The 18,880-nt window shown below is 48.5% G+C and overlaps 1 protein-coding gene across 21 annotated transcripts in view; it reads left to right on the top strand.

The window, feature by feature from the left end:
- Positions 1–18,880, top strand: part of MAPT (microtubule associated protein tau) — a 57,219-nt gene that overhangs the window by 24,298 nt on the left and 14,041 nt on the right. For 7 of the 21 annotated variants that reach the window (XM_054801206.1, XM_054801213.1, XM_054801209.1 and 4 more), the window contains 10 exons: positions 2,463–2,551; positions 3,937–4,023; positions 5,408–5,494; positions 7,098–7,163; positions 10,298–11,212; positions 14,693–14,739; positions 15,839–16,018; positions 17,227–17,359; positions 17,997–18,047; positions 18,505–18,770. In XM_054801206.1, the coding sequence (XP_054657181.1) occupies positions 2,479–2,551; positions 3,937–4,023; positions 5,408–5,494; positions 7,098–7,163; positions 10,298–11,212; positions 14,693–14,739; positions 15,839–16,018; positions 17,227–17,359; positions 17,997–18,047; positions 18,505–18,770 (1,905 nt within the window). In that variant the 5' untranslated portion in view covers positions 2,463–2,478. The remainder of the gene's footprint in view (positions 1–2,462; positions 2,552–3,936; positions 4,024–5,407; positions 5,495–7,097; positions 7,164–10,297; positions 11,213–14,692; positions 14,740–15,838; positions 16,019–17,226; positions 17,360–17,996; positions 18,048–18,504; positions 18,771–18,880) is intronic. The other 14 variants (XM_054801222.1, XM_054801220.1, XM_054801218.1 and 11 more) reach the window with 10 other exon arrangements.

Genomic DNA, 18,880 nt, shown 5'->3' with positions numbered 1-18,880 from the left:
ACAGATGCTAAATGCTCTATTCAGAGGAAAAGTGGAAGATCTTCGGCTGTGTCGGATGCTGTCCATGGAGCTGGCAGATGAGCCTCCGGCGGGGTATGAGAGCTCACTAGCTGTCAAGCTAGGAGTCCTGTCTGGATGGTGTCCCAGGAAATTCTTGTCCAGAGGCAAGAAAGGACTAAATGCATCTTTCCAGGGAGATTGGGGGAGACACTAATTGCTCTTCTCCAAAAAAACAGGTGGGAGGAAGAGAGAAAAGGAGGCAGAATAAGGAAACAGTAAGCCTCATTTAAATCCAGCGCAGCAGATTTATGAGTGATTTGCAGTTAGGAAGCAAAGATGTGAATATCCGTAGATGTTTAGTGAACTGAGCTGGGCTGGGAGGAGTGTTAGGGACCACCGGTTGTGAGTGGGGTAGGAACTGCTGCTCTTGTCCACGTGTACACTCACTGTACACGCACACACACAAACACACAAGAACAGCACATTTGTGCGTCATTTTACACTCCTGTTTGTACCCAAGTTGCCTTTGTGCCCTGTACACTAGATTAACATTATATTTTACTATTTCAGTGCTAAGTAGACCTGTAAATAATATCAAGTGGCGGCCAGAGGAGACCAGGATATAATCAATATGATCCTTTGAGCTCTGGGAGGAAGGCAGCCATATATCCAAATAATTAGGGCCCACCACTTTTGGTGGGCAACCCTCCAAAAAAATCGAGGCAAAAATTAGGTACTTAATTCTTTCCTATTTTACACCTCCGTTTTTGTGGGTGATTTCCTTTCAGGGCAAGTTCTCGAACTTACTTGGTACAGTTCTGTCAAATGGCTTTGTAGCCGTCTAAGGCAGAAATTAAATTGCATAGTCATCTTCCGAAGGCTTAAAAAGAGATGGGTGAGAGATCTGGTTACTAGCATTGGAGTTTCTCTTGCGCAGTTCCATATATCCAGTTAATTTATTGCCAGCAAACAAAACCACATGGGTTTGTTTCCTTGCTGCTGGTAATCTGAGCTTCACTGCTGGATTCATTTGCTCCTGATGGTCATGGAAAATGTGCGATTACACTAATAGCTGGTTATTAATCACTGCCGATGGCTGTAATTATATCAGCTATTAGGAAGTCGACTAAAAGCACTGTCTGTCCAACCAACATGGACAATAAGGAGAAACACGGTCCCTGCTTCACAGAAGCGGATAATGTTTGTTGGCGACTTCATTTCCTTTTGCAGATAGCTGCACTTTGGAAAAATAACTCTGAATTTTAGCACCTTTCTGCTTCCACTCCAGTGTCCAGACCTATTTACTGTGTTTTGCTCTACACCATTGGCTTTCTGAGCTCTGCAAGAAGGATTCAGGGTTAAGCAGCCATCGTGCTGTCCTCTCAGACCCACAACCAAGCGAGACCCCCTTCTCTAAGAGTTACTGGTCCAAATCCATCTCTGGAGAGTCCTGGTTTACCCCTGTATGTCACTTTTGGATTGCTTTTAAGATGATCAGTGTATCATTATAGCTGTGTATCCCTGCTGGGTGCATCCACAGGGGTAGAAGGCATCCCTTCCTGCAGCGGCATCACACCTTGCAGCAGACACTTGTGTTGAGAGACTGATTAAACTGGCAAATGCAGAGTTTGGAGCGTGCAGTAGAAGTGTGTCTGCACTAAGCATGCTGCTCCTGTGACGAAACAGTGGCTGAGCAGTGTCCTGTGTGCACCAGGGTGGTCGTTTTGCTTGGGACATCGTAAATACCTGTGGAATTTTGATGTTGCAGCTGGGCGGAAGTTGCCTATATCCTTATTGTGATGGATGCAGTGACTGGCATGTGCTTTTGCTTGTGCAGGAATAATTAGAACTTCCCTTTCTTCACAAGGAACGTTCGCTCCTTTATACGTCTTTTATGCAAAATCCATGTTTTCCTTTTGGGTCATGCTCCTGGGTGATTTTTTTCTGTCTTGAGTGTGAATTGCTGTGACCTCCTGTGCTGAGAGCTTGGTGCAGCTCTGCCGAAGAGTGGTCTGGCTGGGGCAGCCCTTTTAGGTGCTGGTTTGGCATGTTAGTACTCCCTTCCCGCTGTCCTCCTCCACTTGATGACTGTGGACAAAACATGCTCCTGGTAGATTTGGAGGCACTAGCATTAGATGTTCCGGAGAGTATTTCAGCACTGGTGTGAAACGCAGTAGGTAACATGTATCTTGAGCTGTGACCTTCCCCGAGCAAAATGGTGTGATTTCAGGGCTCATCAGGAAAAGGGAACAAAGTAGATATCTTCTTACAGTGGCTGAAAAGATGGTTAGCTGTTGTTGGCTGATTGTTTGCAATAGGATGTTTAATGCTCCTGGAAATTGGCTGACAAACCAAAATTGTCTCGTGGAGCAGTAGATGGGAGCGCACCACCTGGGCTCTGGGTGAAGGTGTGTTGTGTCAGGTTTTGCCTGATGGGTGTTTGTTTTTACTCTCCTTTCCAGGTAACTTTGCTGAGAGATGGCGGAGCAGCGTCAGGACGTCACCATGATGGAGGATCACGCAGCTGGCCAGGAGAAGCACATCCCATCAGGTGAGCACCTCCAGGAGGAGATGGTGTAATGGACCTGCCTTGCCCACTGCTGAGAGAATGACCTAAGTGGGGAGAGTGGGGCCAGCGTGCGAGGGGTGTGAGGGGTCCTTGGGGACGGCCAGGAGGAGATGGTATGCGTGCCTGGAAGGTTACTGTGCATCAGCTGGCTGCAGCTTGTGAGTAGCCCACAAGATGCTCTGATGTTCATAGTCATAGGAAAGTGCTGCTCATTGATATCATGGCCCAGCAAGAGCACAACAAGCCCTAGTGTCCAGACTAGTGATGATCTTACCGCTGCAGCTTTGCAAATGTGTGTTTCTGTGTTCACTCCTTAGCTCGCTATAAAAATACAGCACTGCTTTTATTTGGAGACACAGCTCAAGGATGCTGCTTGCTGCCTGCTTTTCTCACCTGCACAGGGAGATGGGGGGAACTGAACAGAGAGCTCTGGGAACAGGGGCCATGCGAGAGTCTTTCGCCCCGTATTTCAGACCTGCATTTCTCAAGAAGCCTTTCCTTTCTCATTCCACCACGCTCCACAACTGAGCTTGGAAACCCACATAACGCCAGCAAACCTGGTGGGACTCACTCCCAGCTATGCTCCATATAAACATCATCTTAAGTTTCTTTTCTTGAGGTGCTTTGGACACAGCTTACACCAGATAAATGGATTGTCTCTGTCCTGGAGAGAATCCATAGCATCCATTCATCCCAGGTTCTGCAATGCATTTCAGTCTGATAGCTCCTCTCAGCTTGTAGCCTCAGCTTCGCACATCACGGGTTCCCAGGGATTTTGCTTATGCTAGTTTGAATCTTCTTTTCCAAGTAATTTTCTCCAATTCTCCTTATTTTATTTGCCCAGACTCCTTGCAGAGAGGAGACTTGTGCCTCTTGCCCTGCTCTTCCAAAAGATGACTTTTGCACCAAGTCTTCACACAGTATGTTACATGCTACACCAGGCCCTTTACAAAGACTGGCTGGTTTGCAATGATTAGAGTTAATGCGTCATGGGAGTGTTCAGCAGCCTGCTCTGTAAGGGAGGCTAATGGCCCCAGAAATGGCAGAGAGGACAACAGTAACTCAGAAGTTGTACATCTTTTCTGCTTACGTTGCTAAGATTTCCTTTCCTGTTTGTGCCATGCTTTGCTGTTTCTAGCTGTCCGGTTCACTGGGCTTTTCTTTTGCTGATGGGTTTCTGCTTGTTCCTTTTGGTGATGACACTGATGCTTTTGGTCGGCATTTTCACGCTTTGCTTGCTTATTAGTTCAGGTGGTTTATGCTCTCCAATTACAGTTTCTTGCTGCTGTGGATCTGGGCAGAGTTCATAACGCACAGGCCATAATTCATAGCCAAGGACTTGTTCTAAGTATTTGAATGTTTTCCAGGCTATCCCCTTCAGATACCAGTCGATGATGGATCGGATGAGCCTGTTTCTGAAACATCTGACGCTAAGAGCACCCCAACTACGGAAGGTGGGAGCTCTTTGACTTACTGCTTTGAAACCATGATGGATGGGGTCGTGGTAAACCTTGCCGAAAGACTCGCCATGCCGTGTTTTGGTGGGGTTTCTCAGGAGGAGTGTCTGCACTCTTGGACAAGTGCTCTTCATTAGTCTCATCGCAAGCAGTGTCTGCCACTCTGCAGAATAAGATAATGAACTTTAAAGGTGGAGAGTGGGTTAGAAGGCAAGAGAAAGCCAAGTGTTTATTACAGTTTAGAAAGTTCCCTGCAGTTTGTTTCCTGAAGACTTTTTACATAGTGACCACAAGGTCCCGTTAGCCCAGCGCAGCCAGGAGCAGTCCTGTGTTGTGTGCTCCCAGGGCCAAAGGTTTGCATCATTGTGCTCCCCCAAGATACTCACAGCCCATCCTGGTCGCTGTGGTCCCTTTCAGAGTTAGCTGTACCTCATAGCTCCTTTTTGCCCCCTCTAATGTTCATGTTCATTAGTACAGCATGATTTGTGCTGGAATGATGAGATGGACAGAGTCTATACATAAACCAAAACTTTGTGCTGATGTAAAGGTCATATTAGTGGGACTCAGGGCATGTCTGTGCTGCTCCAGAGTGTTACCTGAATGCCATGTTTGTAGAAAGAATCTAATTCCAAAGTGATCCAGAGACTAGTTCATTAACTGCACTTTTTGTGTTCCTCTGGCTGCTTTAATGCCAAGTATCTGTCTCTTGGAGACTTCAGGTGAAGGCATTAGTTTGCAAAATTTATCTAAAAGAAAGGTGGACAGAGATGCTGACCAGTTCCAGCCCAGTCCTGCTGGAAGTATGGGCCGACTGATTGTCTGTGAAGTGGCTCTGTTCCTGTGAATCAGAATCATAGAATGTGGCTCAAGAAAGCAGTACATAAACCTGGCTGGTGCGGAAGAGGATGCTGTCCCTCTTTCCAGTTGGATCAGGACTGTCAAGATGAGCGGATGGAGCCAGGTATCTGTCTGTCTCAGAGCTGCCCAGAGTGTGACACAGTCGCAGTGCTCAGTTTAGGAAGGTATCCGATGGGAGCTGTTCTTTCCTGCTCCAGACCAGTGATGTCTCTGTGCAGATAGCATTGCTGTGCATGTAGATCAGGCACCAGTGGCTGTCTTCAGATGTGTATTTTCAGACAGTAAAGCCTTCAGCTGCATAAGGAGTACACTGGAGATGCGTGGTTTGTGTGGCAGAGGGGACAGCTCATGGTGTCCCTGCAATACTGGCTTTGCTGTGTCATGCTCGGTTGTCTTCCTCCAGAAGCACTGGCTCAAGGGAGGGAGTCGGGTGCTTTTCTGAGTAAAAAGCTCTTCAGGCATGTCCTGGCCTCCACAGGGTTTTGCCACTCAATGGCTATGTGAAAGCTGCGTTGTTTTTCAGATGCCACAGCACCTTTAGTGGAGGAAGGAGACCACGAGGATCAGGGTGGTGTCGAACAGCACGGGGAGATCCCAGAAGGAACCACAGGTGAGGGACACCAAGGTGCAGTTTCATCTCTTGATGCAGACAGAGCAGAGAGCTGGACCGGTTAGTGCTTTAAAATAACACCGCAAAACCTCTCGCAGGCATGCCTTGCTCCTGATGCGTGCTTCTTTCTTCTTCATGGCCTGCAGAAATAATTCCTAGTTTACAATTGTCCTCTTGCCTTCCCCATCCTGGGGGAAACTCGCAGCCTTTTCTTCTCTCTTGCTCAGCTCCACATCTGACAATCTTTCTATCTGGTGTCTCTGTGGTGGCTTCGCTTGCCATTCCCAGGCTAAGCGCTTACCTACCGATCCTGGTCATCTCTGCCCCTCTGCCAGCAGCCCTGCTTTGCTGGTGAGGCGGTCACCACAGGACCTTGCTGCTTGTCTCACTGGTGCTCTCGCTCAGCCCAGCCCATGCAGTTGGCTTGGAAGCGGCAGGTGAAAACCAGGCCACTGCAGCAGTTCTTTGGCTGCCAGCGCATTTTAAGGATAATGCAGAGGAAGTGAAGTGGCTAATTCAGCCCGAATGCTCTGTGGGGAATCACTGCACCTGGGCCTGGTTTTCCAGGGAGGGATGGGGGTCTTTCAGAGGCAGAGTAAGAATGGAGTGAGCTGCAGCAGTGCTGTGTGTGTACAAGAGGGCAGGAGCTCCTGGGGGAGTCAGGTCTGTCTATGAAAAATGAGTACATGTACCCTGTGCGGTAGCCACTGGCTTTTCCTGGAAGCATCATGCAGGACCTGAGAAAGGTAGTGGGTAGAAATGGGCTTCTGCCAATGTCTGAACACTGAAACAAGCCTACCACGCGCTCCCTCGGGCAGCCAAATTGTCTGTCGTGCATCCAGCCTCCAGGCTGCTGGTGGAGCCCTGGGCTGGAACGCAAAGTGGCTTGCCTGCTAGCAAGGCTGTGCAGTCTCTGGTTCAAGATCTGACTGTACCAGGGGGCCAGGAAGAAGCAGTGTGTCCTGAACTGGACACAGTTTGGAAAAAAATGGGGAAAACAGAGGAAGTCCTAGTTTGACTGTAGAACTGTGATGTACAAATATAATTGATTAAGCAAGTTTGAAAGTAGTCATGTAATAAATTGAAAAAATTCTGATAGGGACAAATCATCATTGCTGTGAAGAAAATTGTGCTTCTCTAATGTACAAGTATTCCTGAAGCGTCAGATTTATATCAGACAGACTCGGATCCAGTGGTGTCAAATAGCCTCGGCAGAGTTCATTGCAGTAGGCTAGGCAGTAGACACCAAGAAGGTAGGGCTCAGGAAGGAATGAGGCATTCGTGAGCACTGTCGGCAATGTAAATGCTAGATGGGGGTAGAAGAGGGGATATAAATCCACAAGTTTCCCGGCTCCTGAGCAGCCTGTTGTCTGCACCTCTGCCTGAAGGAGCTTGTACTAACCTGCCGCCCAGGATGTGCAAGTTGGTGAAACACACCTCCATCGCTGGCGTGGGTTGATTGCCTTTCTGATACTGTCCTGCTCATACTACAGCGCTGATGGGCAGAGTCAGCAGGGAGGTAAATGAATTCTGCAGACACATGCTTAAACTTAATTCTTGTTTTGATCGTGTTTTTCCCGTTCTTTCTCTGAACTGGGACCAGCTGAAGAGGCAGGCGTAGGAGCCACCCCCAACCTGGAGGACCACGCTGCAGGAGATGCCGCTCAAGGTTAGTGAATCATCTGTCGCTGGGGTCCAGTTATTGCTGGCCACATGTGCGGCTGGTTGCCAGTGGCTTGGGAATTTTCTTCTGTAATGCAAATGCTCCGCACTGTACGGGCAGTTGTGCTCCCTGTTCCTGACAAGGGAGGGTCGTACATGCTTTGAATGTTCCAACATACTCATTTCAGGGAACTGCAGCTTTTCATGCACCGAATTTCTCTCTCAGATGGCTGAAGCTTGTGAGTCCAGTTGCAAAACAGGGCATCCTCCAGGTTAGAGGAGGTATTAAAGAGAACCAAGGTGGTGCAGTTGGCCAGGAGGAACTGCTCAGCATGGAACAGAGTCAGTTTGGGGCCCTGCATGTCGCACATGAAAGAAGTGAATTGTTTCTCTAATTACTGTGCCTCTTTCTAACTTGAAACGTCTCAAGCCTACTCACTGATGACCTGACTTTAACATTAAGGGTGTTTTTTCTCATCTCACTCTTAGGGACTGTGACTGACAAAGCCAGGCATGGTGGGCCGTGAGCATTTATAGAGCATTAATTGTGCATCTGCTCAGATGAACCAAGAAATTATCCAGGAACCCCCTGGCTATCTGGAAAGCTTCTCTTCACTCTGCTCAGTTCAGACTTGACTGAAAACTTCAGGATGGGATTTTCCCAAAGCACTCAGTGCTAGCTTAGTTCTGTGCTCGATGGGGCAGACTCACGGGTTCAAACTCACTTTGATATTGCTCTCTTTCTTGCACTAATATACCATAGCGCTCATTTGGTGCTCTGGTTAAAATCTTAGTTAAACCCCATTCTATAAGGTAGTTTTCTGTGCAGTAGACGTAACAAATTCCTCCGGCTGCTTGGATAGCATCTTTCCTCCTCGTGGTTGCATTAGTGCATTTACAGACATGCATTGTCTTTTAAAAAAATAAATAGGTCTTTGCCTTCTCAGCTCAGGGCAGAATTCAGGCTGCCTTTGCTTTCCACACACAGATGAGCACAGTTATGCGCAGTCTGCTCCCTGCTATTAAAACCTTTGCTTGCCTGTCCAGTGGTTCTTGGACTAGCAACTCTTCTGTATTTAAAATAGTGGCACCACTGCAGAAAGGAAAGCAATACTGTTGGCAGGAGGAGGAGTGAAGTTCTCTCTTCTGTCTGCCCTGTTCAGTCTGGTTCTAGCTGCTCTTTCTCACCAGGTTTTTAAGATGACTTTTCTGTGCTGTCCTGGGATCTTTCAGCTGTCAGATATGGGGACACACAGCTAGCTGGAGCTCTGATATAACCTATATATGACATTTCTAGGTTCTTACATAAGTTGTTACTTCTGTGAAAGTGGACTGCTTCCTTTTAATGGTTCTCTTTGATTCAGAGGAAAATGTGATTATCAATACGCACACAGAGTCTTGGATTTCTTCTTACTAGCTACCTTCATTTTTTGTGTTGTGGGATTTGAAAAAATGATCTTTGCAGCAAAGATGGAGTGTGTTAAAATGCTTCTGGAGTCTCAGGTGAAGAAGCATCTTCTGATTCACGGTTTTTGGCCGTGCTGGCATTTTGCCAGCTCTTGACCTTGTGCAGCACATTTGCCTGAGAACCACCAAGAGGTCCGGGAGTATGGAAGTCCAGCTAATGAACTGACTGTCCGCATCTCTGCACCGCCGGTCGTTAATGGTCATGTTGTTTGTTTGCAGAAGAAATGAGCCAAGATGGTCTGCTGGCTACTGCATAAACACCCTTCAGATCCCTGTGGTTATAAAAGGTGTTTCTTGGTGCCACATTTCAAATACTACCTGCCAATAGGTGCCAATTTAGGATTTCTCCTAAACCACAATTTCCAAGGTCTTTGTGTGGTAGTTTCACTTAACCACTACGGTTAAAGTGGGGAGAGCATTGATACAAAGACCAAGTCAGTCTTGACTTCTTCTTTTCTTGTTTTAATCTTGTTAATCTAAGAAAGCAACAATTGAAATCTCAGTACTGAAGTGCTCTGATCTAGGCTCTTTAGTTTACCTGCTCAGTGCTCAAAAAGACCAAACGGTATTTGAAGCTGGACAAATTCATAATATAAGATGCACATTCTTACTAGGGCAGTTGACTTTAAAGCAATTTACGTATGTTCAGGGTGAATTCTCCATTGCTCAGTGTGTCTATGCTTCAGTTGAATGAATTTCTAACAGAAAAGCTCCAGCTCAACCAGAATACATGGCTTAATGCAGCAATTGTTGGGTGAAATTGTAAAGGTCTGTGTCATCCATGAGATCAGCAACAGAACATAAATCTCTCTGTTACCCCCCAAAAAAACCAAAATGAAGAGATCTGTGTCACTGTGACCTCAAGTTTTGGGTTTTAAATGTCACATTTTTTACTCTGCCCAAATGGCAGCAGCGTTGGAGCTCTAATTAGCCCAAGTGGGTGCACAGTCCAAAATTTCTGTGGCTGTTTGGCTACAGCCACAATTTTACTTACAGTCTTTTCCACTGAGGCTGTCTGCTCCGTTGGCTGTTGAAATACACAGTGGTAAGAGAGGAGACATAGGAGTGCCCTTCCCCAAGCTCATTAGCAATAGAAACGTTCTGGAGAACAAAGCAGAGATGGTTTGAGCTCTGGGAGGATGTAACTGGTGCCCTGTCTGCATGAACATCTCCTGCAGGGGAGGAGAAGACTTGAAGGGATTTTGTGAGCCTGAGAAGGAGAGGAGGGTGTCTGGCCTGTTTTGTTCAGGCCCCTGAGGCAAGAAGAGGTGGTCACTGACCAGCCAACTGATGGTTCAGCGGTGGTGTTAGATGAGAAAATGGGTGTGCTCTTGGCTTCTGAAAACTGCTATAGCTAAATCAGCTCATAGAGCGTGGGAGTGGCAGATGGGGTTGGATACCCCAGCCACCTCCAAGACCAGGTCCAGGGAGGAGTCTGGTCTCCCACCTGCCGTGGCTGTCACTGTTCCTGATTCCCATGGGGATCAAAATTTCTTTAAAGGCAGAAGCCACCGTAGAAGTCTGTTCAATGGGGCAATGTGGGACTAGCTTTTTTCTTCTCGATTGATAGTAGAAATCTTTAGCTTCTCTTCAGCATTACACGTCTGACTACTTCTTTGACATGCCTGTGCTAATTGTTTGCTCATGCTTCGTACCCTGCATCTTCAACTCCAGGGGAGCCAAGCTCTCCAAAGCTACAGCCTGGCCCTCAGGAGCGTGTGGGAGATGCAATAAAAAGAGAAAGCCAGCCCACAAAGCAGGTAGCTGGGGTTCTTCAGCAGCCTCTTCTGTCACATGAAGCCAAGGCTACAGCAGCAGCACCCACCAGAATCGAGGTCACCATCCCAATACCCCTGGATATGTACCAAGACTCCAGAGCATCTGAAGAAAGAAATGAGTTGTGGGATCATCGAGGCAGAGAAGGCATTGGTGTGGATCCAGCGCTGGGAGCAGCACTAGGTCATGATGTGCGCACTGAGGGCTTGGCAGGAGCAGATGGCACAGATGACTCCCACGTTAAAGATGGGCCATCTCCTTTATATACCAGAGCCCCATTAAAAGAAGATGCCAGTGGACAGGAAAGAGATGAGGACCGTGATATTGATGAAACTTCTGAACAGGATTTGCTTTCCCTGGTGGGTCAGCATGTTTCACCAGGACCTGAAACAGGCTTGTGTCCAGCAACAGCCAAGGAAACTCTTGAAGAATATGCCTTTGGAGAAAGCAAGTCCAAAGATGTCCTCAGAGACATACCAAGAGAGGCGCTTCTTGTTGACACTGAATCACGTAAAGCAGGAGGGGACCAAGAGGAGAGGAGACAGCCATTGAAGGGGGAAGAAGACACGGATGTCACCCCATCAGAGCCTTCTGAAATCATCTCCCAAAAAGAAGCTGAGCCTGGGGAGGGAGAAGATTCTGGACCCTTGCTAGAAACAGCCAAACTCACCGCTGAGTTGAAAGATGATGTGGAAGACAAAGGTGCTCCTTTGGAAGAGGCTGTGCCAGATGCAGGAGAATGTCGGTCACCCAAGAAGAAACCTTCTGCTCATGTTGCAGATAAAGCCGTCAGTCGCGTCCCTCTCCTAAAAGGTGTGTGCAACGTTTGCCTGCCCTGAGCTCACGTTGCTGGTGGCTTGCTCACGACAAGGCTGCCTGAACCAGTACTTCAGCTTGCTGCCACCTCTCGAATCCTGCTGCTTGGGAAATGGCCTGGACCTTTGCTGTGAACTGTTCTACAAAGCGCCGCTGCTTCTCCCTCCCCCTCCTTCCCTCTTTAGTTTAATCCTGGATGTCCTGGCATACTTGCCAGACCCTTATGCTTCGGTTTTGCATCCCTTGCATGGTGCTGGCGTGTCCCCGATCATGCTTAGTTCACCTGTTTTTGTTTTGATTTCCTTGGATCTGTGGGGTGGGCACCTTAACTGACACCTGGCACCTTCCCAGAGAAGATGAAGACCGGATGGATGTTTTTCTGGCATGTTGGAGTGAGGCTAACCCGGCACACGCTGCAGCTTGTTCCAGCAAGATACATGCCATCTGGTTTGCATGTGTCCACTGTCCGGTCCAATAACTCTTTGTATTGGCTTTCCTAAAGAGGAGGGAGGAGGAAAAAGGCAAGTGAGATGGCAGGTCTAACCATGGAAAAGGCCCCGCTTTGGTCCTGTTTCTTGTACTTTTCCCTTAAATATCTACTACTGAGTGCTGTTGGAGGCAAGGTCTGCAGCTAGCTGGACTTCTGCCCGTTACAGGGCACGTCCAATGCTCTTACAAAGCATCCTTCTCCAATCCCAGTCCTGGATGGCGTGTTTCTGGTGGTCCAACGCGATGGCTGTATTTGGAGTGTTTTGCGGGAGCTGCCTGTGTGTGTAAGCCTGGCTCTTGGGTGGATCTAACAGCGTGTGTGTCTTCTAGGCTAGGCTGGGCTGGGAGGGCAGGCAGACCCTGGAGCTGCTGTGTTCATGCAGCAGTCTCAGTCTTAGCTGTCTTGGGTGAAGGTCTGATTGAGTTCACCCCTCAAAGCACGAGTATCCCTGCCAGCAGAGCGGCTCTTAGACCTTTCCTTACTCCATGAACTATTTTCCACCTTCATGGGGGTCAGAGGGATGTCACTAGGGGCCCTGCTCAGTGGCCAGATGAGTTGTGTTAATAAACTGGGGCAGCAGGACACACATCAAAACCCGGTGGTGTCTCACCATGCTGTACCTGTTCTGGCTGTCCAGGGCCTGGCCTGGGGGAAGCTCTGCTTTTCACTCTGGTGCCGCATCCCAACAGCTGACATGGCTGCTTCCGTTAGCTTGGAAATCCCGCTTACCTCCTCTCTGGTTTGCGGGAGAGAGAAGTGTGCTCTTTGCTGTGTGGGGTTCATGGAGAAATTGTTGATGTAGCTTTTTCCATCAGAGCTAAAGCTCATAACATATTTCTCGTTGTTCACTACCTAATAAGCCAGTGGGAAGCTTCGCCCATGTACTGCAGGGCATCGGCATGGCTTGCTATCGCTAGCATCGGAGCCTGAAAATGACGGTGGGTTGGGGACGCATTGCCTGGAGTCAACCAGTTTCTGATTCAATAGGAGGAATTTCTTTAATTACTTATCTTCAAAGACAGAGATACTTTGTGGCTGTTGAGCTCCAGCCTTGCTCCAGTCGGTAGTTCAAGTGAATTCGGGAAGGATAGTGCATCCAGCAGCTCTGGGAGTGGCTGCTGGGGTGGGTCAGGGTCATCAGTGCTGCATTAACAACATTGTTCCTCTCACTGGGAAAGGGCTGACCCCTCAGGGCAAGTTTCCAAAACACTGGGGAGAGTATCAGCAGATTTTCTTCCCAGATTAGGGAGGAATTAGTTGAAGACTGGGAAAAGGGGCTTTGTTATGAGTGCCTTATAGTACAAACATCACTTCCTCCCTGTTTCTAATCTCCTAATTAGCAATACTTCAGTCTGTTGTGCTTGTAGACTAATGGGACAAAACACTGAAATATTGTCAGTCACTCTGTGCTTGATACGAATCAAGTAGGACAACAGCTAAACCCTTAAGACCCTGCAGGGTCTGACCCAGATGGAAGGCGCAGTGTCTGCTGGGGAGGCAGAAAACAGTGTGCCAGGAGAGATGGGAAGTAACAACGGCCAGGTATAAAAATGCTTTGCAAAGTTAATACACTGAACAACAACTTTAAATGAGATCATGGGCAACCTGATGCCGATTGGGGTATCCTTCGATTGTTAGAACCAGTGAGTGTTTTGAAGAGGGAGACTCATGTTTAGGGTTGAAGGGAACAGTCCAGTCCTAAACTGAAAAGATGCTACTGGAACTGAGTGCAAATCTGGACAAATCATTGAACCATAGGATTGTTGAGGTTGGAAAAGACCTTTAAGACTATCAAGTCCAATCATTAACCCAGCACTGGCAAGCCCACCACTAACCCATGTCCCCAAGCACCACATCTACACACCTTTTAAACACCTCCAGGGATGGTAACTCCATCACTTCCCTGGGCAGCCTGTTCCAGTGCTTGACAACCCTTTTGGTGAAGAAATTTTTCCTAATACCCAATCTAAACCTCCCCTGGCACAACTTGAGGCCATTTCCTCTCGTCCTAATGCTTGTTACTTGGGAGAAGAGACCGACCCCCACCTGGCTACAACCTCCTTTGAGGTAGCTGCAGACAGCGATCAGGTCTCCCCTCAGCCTCCTCTTCTCCAGACTAAACAACCCCAGTTCCCTCAGCTGCTCCTCATCAGATTTGTGCTCCAGACCCTTCACCCTTCATTGTCCGGCACCTCAACGTCCTTCTTGTAGTGAGGGGCCCAAAACTGAACACAGCACTCAAGGTGCGGCCTCACCAGTGCCCAGCACAGGGGGGTGATCACTGCCCTGGTCCTGCTGGCCACGCTATTGCTGATATAAGCCAGGATGCTGTTGGCCTTCTTGGCCACACTGCTGGCTCATGTTCAGCTGGCTGTCGACCAACACCCCCAGGTCCTTTTCCTCCAGGCAGCTTTCCAGCCACTCTGCCCCAAGCCTGTAGCGTTGCATGGGGTTGTTGTGACCCAAGTGCAGGACCCAGCACCGAGCCTTGTTGAACCTCATACAGTTGCCTCGGCCCATCGATCCAGCCTGTCCAGATCCCTCTGTAGAGCCTTCCTGCCCTCAGGCAGATCAACACTTCCACATGATGTGGTGTCATCTGCAAACTTACTGAGGATGCACTCGATCCCCTCGTCTAGATCATTGATAAAGTTATTAAAGAGAACTGGCCGCAGTACTGAGCCCCGGGCACACTAAAATGGTCTCCCACAGACCTTGTTGCGTGTGTCTGATGCTCCAGTGATGACTAATGACCTGTGCACGGGATAATCTGTTAACCCCAAAAGAATGTGTTTACGATGTGGAAGTATTTCTGCAAGAAATGAGTGACTTTGTAATATTTCTAACAATAGTATTTAATTTAAAGGAGAGCAGGGACATGGAATACCCACCCAGCATGCATGTTGCTGTAGCACAGGCATTATCATCTCTCTAGAGTTTAAGGACCAGTCCCAAGAAGTGTGACTGTGTGTGTTTCCATTTGTCAGGTCGTATTGACAAGGAAGGGACTGAAGCTGAGGAAAAGAAGCCGAAGGTAAGCTCAATAACAAACCCAGGGGTGATGTCAACCCACTAAGTGCTGTGCATGTTCCTGACTCCCTCTCCTGCTCTCCTGGACTGTGGTTGTGCCTCTTAGGAAACCTTGCCATTATCTTCCATTCTTCTGTCTGTCTTTCAAGAGTATTTTCATTTTTTCTTCCCCTCACCCTGGTTTGGATGGTGCAATCCATGGTGATCTTTGAGAGTGAGGAAGCGAACCAAATCTAAACCAAACACGTGGCTCATGGGGTTGGAAGGGCCGTTAGAGAAATCATTTTCTCAGCCTGAGACCAGAAAGCAGCTGGCTGGCTTTGCTGGGGCAAACTGGTGTGAAAGCAAACTCAAAAATGCATTGGGCTGTACTGGGGTCAAGCGCCGTAACAGTGAAAAGAGCAACATGTATAATTAAAAAATGAAATTAAATAATCTAGGCCTTCCAGATGCCCTGTTCTGGGTAAGGAACAGAATTTAATAGTGGGTCAATTCCAGAAGTTTATCTGCCACACTGCTGATTTGGAGGAAGTTTAGCTCAGCTGGCCGTTACTCTGGCTAGTGCCTGGGCACCGTAACGGACAAGCTGATGGGCAAAGAATTAAAGATGAGAAATATAATTATTTTCAAACAATGTGAAATAGGGTCTTTCTCTAGGGAGGTTTGGGGACCTGGGAGCAGTGATCTGCGTCTCCCAGAAACGCGATGGTGTTGATAGTGCTGTACCTGCAGCATCTTTGCCAGTGGAGCACATAGTTTGGGAGCAAATAGAGCAGTTCAGGTGGTAAAATGTGCCACTGGTGTGGAGGGCGGTGGCAAGGACAGGCTGTCACGGGGTGACACATCCCTCAGAAAGGGGCTTGGGTGGTGCTCCCTTGTGTGGGAGGTATAGAGCGGAGGTATCCCATATCTGCTGGTGCAGCCGTGGGACCCCGGGCCCCGCAGCTCTTGCCGAGCTCTGTGCTGCAGGGAGAGGGCAGTACCAGTCCCACACCCAGTTCTGTATTGCACCTTCTAATCCTATTTCATGTCAGCGATCCCCTTTTGTTTCCCTCCCATACTGATTTTTTTTGTTCCGATTTTATTTTGTTTCCATGTTTAAGAAATCCTCACCTTCCACTGCCAAACCCCCAGGTGATAGACCCTCCATCCCCCCCCAACGACACACCTCCTCTAGCACAACCCCTTCGAAAACACCCTCCAGCCCTGCTTCCACCTCTAAACGAGTCTCTTCTGTCACATCCCGACCTGCCAGTACAGGAACACAAGAAAGGAAAGCCAAGGTAAGGACATGGGATGTGAGAGAGGCAGATTTGCCTTGGGGAATACCGTAAGGCGTCCCTGACAGGTCTGGCAGCGCTTGGCTGGGCAGTCTGCCTGTCTCCCGTTCAGGGAGAGGGTGGGATGTGCTTCCCTTTCACCTTCCAGTGGCCGTGGCCAGACTTGGCTTCAGTTTTGGTGTTTGAAGCAAAAATATCTCATTGCTACAGGGTGTTACCTGGTCTCTCTGAGGTGTTTCCAGGTCTCTTTATGCTCTTTTGTGCTTTTCTTTGTTTTGCAGCTTTATGCTGTGTTTTATGGGTGCGTTGGCTGTAAACAGCAGATGTATTTGAAATGTGTCAGAGCCAGATCTACCAGGTGCTACACAGAGAATAGGAAATGCACACGCATCCGTGAATATTCTGCAACGTAGAAAGCAGCTTGGAGTTTCCCTTTATGGTGGTTAGTCATACAAGTACACCTGTGGTTAGGGAAAGAGCAGAGATTGCAGGTCACAGAGGATATAGTTTTACCATGATAGGGATTGGGATGGCTCTGCTCTGGTTCCTTGCTGCCTTGGGACCGGTCAGCTTGTAAATTGTCACTTGCACGTTTTTTGTGAGCTTTTGTAAAAAAGCATTAGAAAGCATTAGAAAGCAATAGATTCGGGGAAGCTTTTCTGCAGGACCAGACGACAATAAATAGCATACTGCTATTTCCACGCCATTACAGATTAGGTACACATTACAGTAGTGTGTTACAGATGAGGATAAAGGAGGTGCTTTGTGTTTGGAGTCTGGCACTGTGCTCCTGAATGGAGCCTCTGGTCTAGTCAATGGATTTATTTATCTTCTGTACAAAATTTTAGCAGGAGAGGGGAAACAAAACAATGGAATTTAGAGAACAGATGAAGGAGTTGAACATACTTTTTAACCAGGCCTGGGCATGCGGTGAATAACGTAGCTGAAGCTAAGAGCTCGCGTGGGAAAGCGTCACAGTCACTCTGCCAGCCCAGGAGTGACTGCGCAGCGGTTGCGGCAGGCGCCGTGATGGCAGACGGGGTGTGAACAGGCACGTTGCAGACTCCTGCATTTGGGGAAACCTGTGGGAGCTCCTGCGGGCTGTCAGGGTAGGAAGCAGGAGGGTCTCGTGTGGCTCTGATCCATGAGGGGAGATAGCCCATCCCATGCAGATCCCCCCTGCATCAGCCTTTTCCCCCTTGCATCCCCAGGGCCCGGAGATGAGAGGTGGCACGAAGACGGCCACGCCGCGCTCTGCAGCTGGGCAGGCTCAGAGGAACTCGACCAATGCCACGCGCATCCCAGCAAAGACACCCACGGCTCCCAAGACACCTCCCAGCTCCGGTAGGTGATGGCGAGAGTGGCGTGCAGCCACCTTCCCACGGTGTCTCTGACTCCAGAGGCTCTGCTTTGGTGGTGCTCCCAGGCACTACCTGGGGGTGGTGAACAAACCTGCCCCAGTGCAGGTCGGGGTCATGCACAGCGCTAAGCAAGGGCACAGGCAGCAGGTTGAGGTCTGCATGGTGATCTGGAGCTGCTCAGCCTTGTCACGGGGCTGTGGGTGCAGAGCTAAGGATGGTTCCTCTGAAGTGAGCCTTTCTGGATGCTACCTTATCTGCTCTGTTCGTATATTTGCCAGAGGGTAGGAGAGGGCAGTTGCTTTATCCTTTTGGGATTTCCTCCAATTTGGAAGATGTAGGCAGTTCTGTTTTTTTTAATCCATCTATTCCTTTTCTCTTGACAATATTTCACAAAGACCAGGGGCAAGAGGATCAATTCTTCGATTGCAGGAACGGAGATTAGCCCATTATTCTCAGAGAAGAATATCCCAGAAAGCATCAGGCATTGTGAATTTCCATTAAAACGGTGCATTTCACTGAATATATGTATTTTTCATACTTAACCAGAGCTGCATAAAACCTTAAATCAATTAAATTTCCAGCTTTATTATGTTTAAGCATCTTTCTCATTCATTAAACAGGCAGAAAGGAGCAGAAAAAACCACCTCCTGCAGCAGCAAAGTCTGAGAAAGGTGATGTTTAAGAGTTTTCTTTTCTTCCATTTCTTTTCAGACCGGGGACAGTTCTAAGCTGCTCAGTGATCAGCCTTATTTAATTACATAAAATAATTTTCTAAAAATGCTTCCAAATTTCTAATAGAAAAGTGGGTTTGTTTGAGTGTCTTTTGTGTGTAATTTGTCATGCATGCTAACGTCACACTCGGGTGGGGAGTCTAACCAAAAATCCAGACAATGAAGACCATCTTCCTTCTGAGATACTAGGAAATTGCCTTTAATCACAGTTTTCACTTCAAAATGTAGTAGAAGAAAGTGCAGCCATCTCCCCGCTGCTGATGGTCTGCACTAGGAGCAGCGGGTGGGCCCTAGGACCCGGCAGATCAACCCCGTAAAGGCAGGCAGCGAGCGGGGAAGGGGTTGCGTACCCAGATTGCTTATCCTGTGCTTGCCTTCCTCTGTCTGCAAACTTCAGGTGAGCAGCCAAAGTCTGGAGACAGAAGCGGTTACAGCAGTCCCGGCTCCCCCGGGACTCCAGGCAGCCGTTCCCGCACTCCCTCTCTGCCCACCCCACCAGCCAGGGAGCCCAAGAAGGTGGCAGTGGTTCGCACACCACCGAAATCTCCTGCATCTGCCAAGAGCCGCGTCCAGCCATCAGCCGCGCCCATGCCTGATCTGAAAAATGTGAAGTCCAAAATTGGCTCAACTGAAAACCTGAAGCATCAGCCCGGAGGTGGCAAGGTAAATGTGGGCTCTGCTTTCCGGGGGCCTGTCTGTAGGGACGACGGGTGCTTGATGCTGCGTCTGGGAGGGGAGAGCCCTCCCTGGATCAGCAGCAGCCCAACTGGGGC

This window comes from Grus americana, chromosome 22 (genome assembly GCF_028858705.1).
Source record: "Grus americana isolate bGruAme1 chromosome 22, bGruAme1.mat, whole genome shotgun sequence".
NCBI classification, from domain to species: Eukaryota; Metazoa; Chordata; class Aves; order Gruiformes; family Gruidae; genus Grus; species Grus americana.
This window is presented reverse-complemented; position numbering and strand designations above follow the sequence as displayed.